Below are 10,349 nucleotides of genomic sequence, written 5' to 3'. Positions count from 1 at the left end.
ATAGAAATGCACAAGCCTTGAACTAGCCTAGTGTCAAGTAACTCTTCAAACATAAAAACTGCATGAATTTCAAAAAAAATATCTCCAGAAATCAGCAACACTCTAGGAAATGAGGCCCTATGTCAAAAATCCTGAAATATCCCTTTAACACGCTCTTCTCCCCGTTATGGCATGTTAAACTCTACTTCTTGCCGGACCTCGCAAACATTTGCAAAGGAGGCAATGTCTTATCTCGTATTTCTGTCACTCCCGTCTCAATGTATGTCCAGCATCAAATGTATAAATACATATAATGTGTCTACCTGCTCGTAGATGTCCCACCACATCGGCCAGACTTCCTTTCTTGACTTTGGTGATGAAGGCGCCTAACCTTCCCGACTCCGTCACTCTACCCCCCACCACCTGCACAGGACACACACACATTGAGATTAGTCACTTAACATGCGATAACAAAGGTAGTGGGGGATGTCCGCTTACAGGGCAGGTTTATGTTAGGTAGAAACAAGAAAGAAACCCATTCAGACACAGGGAGAACATGGAGAAAAAAAAAATCTCTGTGATGCTGATGTGGAAAGTTTTGTGCAGACAACGCAATAAAGCAGCGGTTTTCAACTGGTCTGGCGTCCTGACCCAAGATCAGCCAGGGATGACAAGCCGTGACCCAAATACAAACTCAGAAAATGTAGTTGAATAAGCACTAAAAACACCAAAAAGCTGAAATTATGCAAAACACAACCCCATAACAATCATCTTAGGTATCTTTAGGGGGGGTTTGATTGGCCGATGCCGATATGCAGGGCCAATATGTTTTGCAGATTTTTCCAAATGACTCCTCTATAATCCTGTGTATGTATGATGCTTGAATCAGCAGATTACAAAAATAATAACAGTAAGTCTCTTATGATTCAGAAATTACAAGCAAAGGTCTGCAACATAAAATACAAAAGTTTAACAAATGTATTTAAGACTCTGTAAAAGGTTCACACTGTCTTCTTCCATTAAACTATGACTGTTTGTTCTTTTGGTAAGACGGAAAGGTTCGTTTACCTGCTTTACCAGTTTCGATCACTTCCTGTAATCTTCCTCAGAAGCATCACCTGGTGGTGGAGGTGACGTGTCATAGGCTGCGGAGAGCAGGGAAACAAACCTTTCTGTCTTACCAAAAGAACAATGTTTCTCAGTTCCCCTGAGTGTGTGGGCTTGGCTCATTTTAAAGCTCTGACTGCTTTTATCAGTATTAGATTGACCGATAGCTGATATTGAACAATTCTCAAATATGGTCCTGTACATCGGTCGACCTCTAGTCATGTTAACAGACTGAAGCAATGATTCTATATTTTTCTGTACAGAAATATTAAAATAAATATTTCTGGGATAGGCTCGTGACCCACTGAAAACCGTTTTGCGACACAATTTTAGGTCCTGACCCACAAGTTGAGAACCGCTGCACTAAAGTCGTGTCTGCTGAAACTAAAAAGTCTTTGAAACTGACACATAGACCATCAATTTAGTTTGAGATCAAGGTCAGAGTTGCCAGGTCCAAGGTATTCCTGTCATATTGGGGTTTTAAAGTATCTGTATCCTGCTATTTCAGCCATTCCAAAGTAAAGTATAGGCATTCATATGATATGATGATGATTGTACCTCTACCACTATGGAGCACTAATTTTTCTGATAAATATAAGTATTTTCTGGAGGTATTTTTCAAAACCAGAAGACACAACGCTTTGATTCAGTTAACTCTGCACCCTCTCTCCGCTCATACAACTTTTGCAGTAGTAGAAATATAAATACACACCAAAAAGTGAAGTTACTTCACGATGCAGTTATAAGGAGTTGACATCTGCAACACAGCTTCATAAATGGACACACGCTAGCACACACGCTAACACCCACACGCTAACACACACACGCTAACACGCGCTTGGACTGATTCACTGCTCTGCTCCATCAGGTGTTTTACATTATGGGACTCGCGTTGGTTATAAAAGTGAATCCACTTTGGTTCTGGTGAAGGTTCACCAAACATCCATCAGAGACAGTCACAGAAAAACACTATTTTGGCTGATAGTCGCCAAATCCCGGAGAGAAAAAACAACTTCTGGCGGGTGGCCTCTTCTTTAGGAAGGTTGAATAAACTCCCGTCCTCCTAGCCAAACACGCTTTTCTCTGACATTATCATTAGGTAAGAAAAAAACAACAGGCATCCAGAGAAGGTTAGAAAGAGCTCCTTCTTCACAGCTTCCAGTGCAAACATGACATCTGTTCAGACGCTCAGGGGGTGCGTTTGTTTTGGCTGCAGGGACAGCGCTGACTTTTTATTTCTTTCTTACAACAGAAATAATGAAAAAGTTGTTCTACAAATATAAAAATCAGCATAGAATTAAGACATTACATTACAGACTGACGTCAGTCAGTCGTCAGTAGAGGGCGGAGAGAGCAGGATTCAGGAGGATTACTGAGAACTGTGTGAATTAAGCCAAAAAACACTCTGGGGTGTTTTTGAAAAGGAAATAGCATAACAACATGGTTAAAAGTTCCAAAAAGTCGATTTTGCATGATATAGCCCCTTTAAAGTTTCATGTCGTAAACAGAGCTACGTATTTAGCATCATTCATAGCTTAATTCGAATGTGCGATTCTTATTTTTGAATGACAAAACCTCAAATCCAGAGAGAAGAGAACTGTCCCGCATCATCAAAGAAGCACAGTGTCTTCATGAACAAGTGAAATATATTGGAAACTCCTGTTGCACCGTTCATCCGCCGGTTTTGAACATTTTTGTGTGGGTTTGGCCGCTGATATCTGGCAACCGTCGCCACGATGCCAGACGGTCTGCTTAACTCTCAGCCTAAGACGAACACGATGGTTATTTATTCTCGGCCAGGTGGAACCCTCACCTTTAACCCTAGCAGCGCGCCCGCCTCTTTGGGCAGGTTGGCGCTCCTCTTGCTCAGAGTGATGCGCCCGATCAGGTGGTCTCCCTCTTTGGACGGCTGCCAGTTCACAGGATGCTGCAACGGGAAACAGGTCTTATGCAACTGGAAACACATCGCGAATCCCAAAACACAAGCGTTCAACCATTGTGCACAGGGAAAGGCACATGTTTCTACCTTTGCAAAGAGACAGACGTTTAGTTAGTTAGAAGCAAGTCAACCAGCATTACTTGCATTATTGCCTCATATCTGTGAATGCAGTTTACCAGTAATACAACACATCTTATCTAATAAAGCTTAAAATTCCTCTAATATAGTAATAAAATAAAGAGAACTTTGACTTACATGCCAAACAGTGGGGTCATGAGGGTAACATTCCCAGTCACCTGCAACAGAACAGACAAGAGTCGAAGTTACTCAAGTCGAAGTAAAAGGCAGTGACCCACAGAGTTACTCGAGAGAAAGATGAAAAAAGTGTTAGAGTAACAGCCTGTGTGTGGACATGGTAATTAGGGATGCACCGATACCGATACCAGTATCGGGTATCGGGCCGATACCACGTGCTTGTACTCATACTCGTACTCATTCATGAGGTCCCGATACCAGAAACTGATACCATTTGACGTGCGGTGAGCGCACCTACGAGGCGCAGCTCTCAGCTGAGGAGAGAAGAAGCAACAAACTGGAGAATTCTTTAGTGCAAATACAAAAATCCACATAGAGCTGACTTTATTACAGACTGTGCTCTCTAAACCAGAGTCTGTGCTGGATTTAACCAGAGCTAAATGTTGTCAGTGCTGCAGCGTCTGCAGTGTTTACAAGACACAGGCTAACGTTGCTAACTCGCGGCTAACATTTTTGGCCATTCTGACGCCGTTTTAAGCCCAGGGGTTTAATCATCTGAAAAACTAACCCAGCGACTAAAAAGTCCTCAGAAAAATCCAAATAAAAGACATACAGCATGTTTATATTGAGCGAAAATGAGCTGCAGCGGAACAATGAAAACGCTGTAGCTACTCGCTAAGTTGCTACAAACACATGAGAAAATCCACACGGAGCTGAAGTAAAGCCGAAAAGAGACCATTTAAGTAACATCTCAATACTATTGTTAAATAAAAATACATAAATGAATAAAGCACAGGCATTGGGGAGCTTGGGCTTTTCCGTCTATGGACAGTGCAATAAGAATAAAAAATTGTATTGAATGAAAATAAAATAAATGGCATCAGCATAATTCTAATATAACTGCTCTTAAATGTGTCGCCTACTTTACTTAAGGAAATGTAAATGAGTAAATTTACTAATTACAAACCAATCTGCTGTGAAAAAAGAAAGAACGTTGAAGAAAATGCCTTGTGCTCGTATCGGTATTCGGTATCGGCATCAGCGAGTACTTAAATCAAAGTACTCATACTCGTAACGGTTTTAGAGAAAGTGGTATCGGTGCATCCCTAATTGTAATTGACTCTGTGCATAACTTCAAATCAAAACCCCGGCCAAGAAATGACTTCCTGTTTCGATCCAGCACACCAAAACAAAAGCACCATCATTAGTTCAACTTTCTTTCTGCCTAACAGATAGAACACTTAAAATGTGTGTATTTAATTATATTCTTGTAATGTTGCAAGTACCTGCTGAACTAATCAATGTGACGAGCTGCGTGCTTTTATCTTGGCGAGCTGGATCGAAACAGGAAGTCACTTTTTGGGCAGCGTTGTTATGATTTGAAGTTATGCACAGAGTCAATTGGACAGATGATTTTTAAGAACAGTGGGTAAAAGGCGACACCATAAACAATCTAATTAAAATAATAACTTAGATAGATAGATTGGAGTAATAAAAATGTGTTGCAGCTTCATTGACGTGACGCTTTTACCACTGAAAAATGTACTCACAGTGGGAAGAGTCCGTTTTACTCAAAATAAAATAAGAAGTAGAAGTAAAGGCACTGGTTAGGCCTGTCATGATCTACTGTTCAAATCACAGATAAACAGTTTTGCCCTCATTATTTGTCGTGGTTTCCAGGTAGTTCTGGTGAAAAAGAACATGTTCGATTTCAGTGGAGACTGCATGGAGACTTTTTCAAGACTCCATGCAGTCTTTAAGACCTATGGGATTTGAAGGAGATCTCACCGAGACTCCATACGTCTATATGAGATCTCCTTGGTATCCGACAGGTCTCAAAGATATTGCAGCGACGTCACAGAAATGTCTCACAGGTTGAGGACAACAAATGATGTTCGTAACGTTGCCACAGCTGCTTGAGACTCCGCTGAAATCGAGCATGTTCGTTTTCACTGAAACTACCTGGAGACTCGCCTTATCTCCAGGGGACGTCTCTGAGACATCTCCATGACCAAGGGCAACTCGAGTCTCCAGCTAGCCTCCAGGCCCTTTGTATGCGCGCGATCAATCAGAGTTGCGGAGATGTTGCAGAGGCCTCCAGTCGCAGTCTCCTCCTGTGAGATAGGCCCTTAAAGGGATATTTCAGGATTTTTGACATAGGGCCTCATTTCCTAGTTATCCAGAGTGTTGCTGGTACATGGAGATATTTTTTTGGGAATTCATGCAGTTCTTATGTTTGAAGAGTTTCGTGGCGCTAGGCTAATGCAAGGCTAGTGCATTTCTATGGTATCAGCTAGCCTGCATTAAAGACAGTCTGACCCGCTCCACAGAGCACCTGAGGCAAATCACTTATAACACCAGACTAACCATATAAATGTCTGTGTACATAGAATAATTTTAACCATTTTGCATTTAAAATAACTTATATTTGAGCAGCATCAGCTTCGTGGTTGTATAAGCTACGCCGTGGCGGAGTGATCTGCTAGAAAATAGTCCCTCAAAATGCGATCATTCATGTGATGCAAGGTCAGTTATATTCCAAAAATTATTCTGTCGACACAGACATTTATATGGTTAGTCTGGTGTTGCCTCAGGTGCTCTGTGGAGCGGGTCATGACTGTTTTTAATGCAGGCTAGCTGATACCATAGAAATGCGCTAGCCTTGCATTAGCCTAGCGCCACGAAACTCTTCCAACTGCATGAATTGCAAAAAAAATATCTCCAGAAATCAGCAACACTCTGGATAACTAGGAAATGAGGCCCTGAAATATCCCTTTAAACTTCCCACCTCTGCTCCAAAGCAAGCAGCCCAAACTTGACTTACCACTCGTATAAATCTCCAATGCAACCGTCCAGTAAGTGAAATCCAGTAACCGCGGAGAGGACATGAGCGGCTGGCATAAAACCACAAAGAGCTCTGTCCCTGCGACCGATCCGATAGAGCGTTTACAAGCAAATGCCGGCGACGTCAGTCCATCAGGCAGCGGCATCGAGCGGCTCAGTGACAGTTTACACAGGCACATAGCAGCAGAGTCCCTCCGAACAGTGCGACCGCGCCGTGTACACACAGCAGCCACAGTCAAACAGCAGCTCCTAAAAAGGGCAGTGTGTTTGCCCAGGTTTATTGAATATTCAGACCGAGGCCAGAAATAGAAGCGGTTCACAGAGCTCTGACGGTTTAGGAACTGGAGGCATTTAAACAAAGGCAAAATTGTTGATTTAAGCATGAATAATCCTATTAATCAGGACCACTGTATTGACTATGACTTTTTCTCTTGATGAACATTGAAATAAATGTTCCCTGGCAAAGGCTCGACCCTGAGAAATTGGTTTTGTGCGCTTGAAAAAGAACAACCATCTCAAGCAAGAAATGACACAAACTGACTTGAATTAAGAGATTAAATCTTAATGTTTGAGTAGATTTGGTTTGGTCTTAAAATCAGATAGAATCTCAGCACATTTCAATTTATTTCAGATTATTCAGTGTCATTTCAAGTGAAAAAGACATATTTCTGAAGGAAAATTGAATTTGTTCAATTTGTTTCCATTGACATTAGTATTTTCATCTCATCTTAGATGTTTTTCCAGTGAGCTAAACAGTATATCTTGCTAAGTTAAGCAAGTTAAAATAGAATAATTTCACTCTCATTAGGTTCATTTTGATTTGCCAAGCAGAAACATCTGCCAATGGAATGAGTATTTTTGAGAGTCGTTCGTTTATAGTATACTTATACTTCGTACCGCCTAACTTGGGAATACTGCCATTATTATTACAAAGTAACTAAACTAAACTAGTATTTATTGTATCTTGTGTTCAAAATGAAGCTATAAACTCTAAAAATCAAACCTTTTACTGAAAAACTAAATTTTAACTAACTAACTTTTCCATTCTACTGAGTTTCACTTTCTTTTTTAATCTGAAATTTTTATAAGTACCCCCTGCTAAATCCCTGTACGCCTGGGAAACACTAAACTAACTTTTAGAGCAATAACAATAACATTTTTCTTGCTTTATTTGCCAAAATACTCGGTCCATTTGCAGATAGTTTTACTTACCTATTCAAATCAAAGGCAAATATACTTATTTCAAGGAAATTCTACCCATTTTTTTATTCCTTTTTGTAGAGTGACACACTTTTGAGCACCAACATTGCAAAATGTAATCTAGAAATAAGTAAAGCCTTGATTTCAGAAACTCTAATCAAGAATGCCTGATATAACAGATGTTTTGCTAGTTGTGGTTCAAATGACTTTGAACCACAACTATCAAAACTACAATGCTAGTTGTGGTTCAAAGTCATTCCTAATGTTTCTAACATACCTGGAGCATCACAATTCTTCACAGGGACGAGTTTATCAGCACATTTCACAACTTACAAGGTCACTTTTCAGGGTCACTGTTATAGAAATGCTCAAAAAAACAGCTTGCAAGTTCATAAAACTGTTCCTAATGCTTTATAGATGTAGTGTTTTTCTCTCACATGTCTGAGTATAGTGCCTTTAAAGGACCTATACAGAGTTTAAACATGTTAAAAGTAAGTATTTTCCTCCTCCAGCCATGTCCTAATGTGAAGAATGAGCTCAGACCTGTTCACCACAACTGCCTCTAAAATCCTGCACTGTCACTCAAAAAGGTGTTAATTCGGGTCCGAAGTGCCGTCATGCACGAGCAAAATATAGAACCTGCAGTAGTGAGCATAAAGCCCCTTTAAATTAACAAGAAAGATCTCATTGTGTTGAAAATTACCGTAAATGCTCTAATATAGGCCCGGGCCTTTATTTACTCAAGGGCAGCTAGGACCAGGCCTTTATTGGAACCAGGCCACAATTAGAAACAGGCCTTTATTTCTATTTGAGCAAAACGGACGACCAGGAAAACGAAGAAAAACGAGATTTGTGTCCATTTGCACCTAAAATATTAGGTTCATTTATTAATTAACATTTCAAACCCTCTCCCAGCGGCTGGAACATTGACGCCTTTTATGTTGTCGGGACAACAGGAAGTGTTTTGTTGCTGTTAGCGGAACATTGACATCAGTGTCACTGCAGGTTTCTGTTTCGTTTTTACCGCGGACCGGATTATTTGTTGTTATCTTGTGTAAAAGGCGAGTTTAGACGGAGCGTTTGTGTTTGTGATCGATCATGAGACTGACCCGAGAGAAGGCGAGACGCTCGCGCTGATGGGAGGAGTTATTTTGAGGCGTGGGACTGACCTGCACACGGAGCAGCTGGACGTGCTTTGAAGACGCGATGGAGACTTTATTAAAACCCTGGAGGGTCACAAAACATTTGTTGTTTGGCCTGTTTCCAAATACAGTCACAGGAGGTTTGAAAAGTGGCCAAATCTGTGTCAAAGTTACGCTCGGATCAGCTCCTCCGCAGCGTCCCCCTCGGCCTGGGTTCCCGTTTGTTTACTTCCTGCATGTGAGTTTTCATTTACACGAGTATTGAGACAAATTCCTAACATGGGGAATATTTCTACCGCTATAGTTTCTAATAAAAGCCCCGGCCTGTTTTAGAGACCGGCTTTAATTTGCCTCCGCCAGCCACGAACCCGGCCACTGTTAGAGACCCGGCCGCTAATGGAATACAGGCCAGTATTAGAGAATTTACGGTAGGACACTACTTAAAAACCCAAACCCAAATCTCCACCCATGTATATTTTCATCTGAAGTTGTTTGTGTTGTTTTGAGCCCAGGGGCGGCGTCTGTGTCAGTGACCCACATAATGACCCACATTTGACCCCTCGGTCCAGACGAGGCGCAGGGCTTCGGTCGTTTAACCCCGTCAGGTCCAAGATGGCGTCTGTGAGCAGCAGCACTGCAGCGCCGCTTCGGGGTCGCTCAAATATTGGTCTAAACTGAAATGAGTCAGAGCCTGGGCTGGTGGACAAACTCAAAACCATTTCACTTTTACATCCTCAAGTGGCAAGTGTAATTTATAAGAGAAACTGCTTTTGTTGTAGCTGCAAACTCTGTTAAAGGGAGACAACAGTGGTTTTTGCAAACAGTTTAGAAGTGAGGAAAACTGTTGGTTTTCAAAAGCCTTAATTAGGGAAAGTACTGCTGTGTTTCTGCCATTGTAAATGAGAATTGGTTCTCAATCGGTCCTGCCTTCAGTAAAAGAGCACTTTGTCACTCAGTCGCTTTACTGCCCTGAGGCAGACTGTCGGAGACATGGAAACACCAAACCAGAGCCCTCTCCACCCACCAAACAATCAGCAGGTACTGACCAACACAGCATCTTCACAGCATAGTACTGTGTGTACATTATAGTAACTGTATACAGTACATCCTAGTAAAGTACAGCATAGTAAAGTACAGCATAGTTAAGTACGGGCATGTTACCTTTCTCGCCGTCACTGTGTGTACATTTTAAAGTAAAGTATAAGTAGTGACCTCACCTCTCTCGCTGACGCTGTAGTCAGTATACAGTAGTAGTATTAAATACAGTACAGTGTAGTAAAGTATAAGTAGTGACCTCACCTCTCTCGCTGACGCTGTAGTCAGTATACAGTAGTAGTATTAAATACAGTACAGTATAGTAAAGTAGTGACCTCACCTCTCTCGCTGATGCTGTAGTCAGTATACAGTAGTAGTATTAAATACAGTACAGTATAGTAAAGTAGTGACCTCACCTCTCTCGCTGATGCTGTAGTCAGTATACAGTAGTAGTAGTAAATACAGAACTACATAGTAAAGTAAAAGTAGTGATCTCACCTCTCTCACTGACGCTGTAGTCAGTATACAGTAGTAGTATTAAATACAGTACAGTATAGTAAAGTAGTGACCTCACCTCTCTCGCTGATGCTGTAGTCAGTATACAGTAGTAGTAGTAAATACAGAACTACATAGTAAAGTAAAAGTAGTGATCTCACCTCTCTCGCGGACGCTGTAGTCAGTATACAGTAGTAGTAGTAAATACAGAACTACATAGTAAAGTAAAAGTAGTGATCTCACCTCTCTCGCTGATGCTGTAGTCAGTATACAGTAGTAGTAGTAAATACAGTACTACATAGTAAAGTAAAAGTAGTGATCTCACCTCTCTCGCTGATGCTGTAGTCAGTATA

The 10,349-nt window shown here is 41.3% G+C and overlaps 1 protein-coding gene across 3 annotated transcripts in view; it reads right to left on the bottom strand.

Annotated features, from left to right (window-relative positions):
* Positions 1–228: 228 nt before the first annotated feature.
* The window catches only part of LOC306970987 (regulating synaptic membrane exocytosis protein 1-like), an 89,645-nt gene continuing 79,524 nt past the window's right edge, over positions 229–10,349 (bottom strand). For all 3 annotated transcript variants that reach the window (XM_079567111.1, XM_079567109.1, XM_079567110.1), the window contains 3 exons: positions 3,281–3,321; positions 2,900–3,013; positions 229–402 (listed from right to left, as the gene is read on the bottom strand). In XM_079567111.1, coding sequence (XP_079423237.1) covers positions 244–402; positions 2,900–3,013; positions 3,281–3,321 — 314 coding nt within the window. In that variant the 3' untranslated portion in view covers positions 229–243. The remainder of the gene's footprint in view (positions 403–2,899; positions 3,014–3,280; positions 3,322–10,349) is intronic.

This window comes from Gobius niger (genome assembly GCF_951799975.1).
Source record: "Gobius niger genome assembly, chromosome: 12".
Classification (NCBI taxonomy): Eukaryota; Metazoa; Chordata; class Actinopteri; order Gobiiformes; family Gobiidae; genus Gobius; species Gobius niger.
This window is presented reverse-complemented; position numbering and strand designations above follow the sequence as displayed.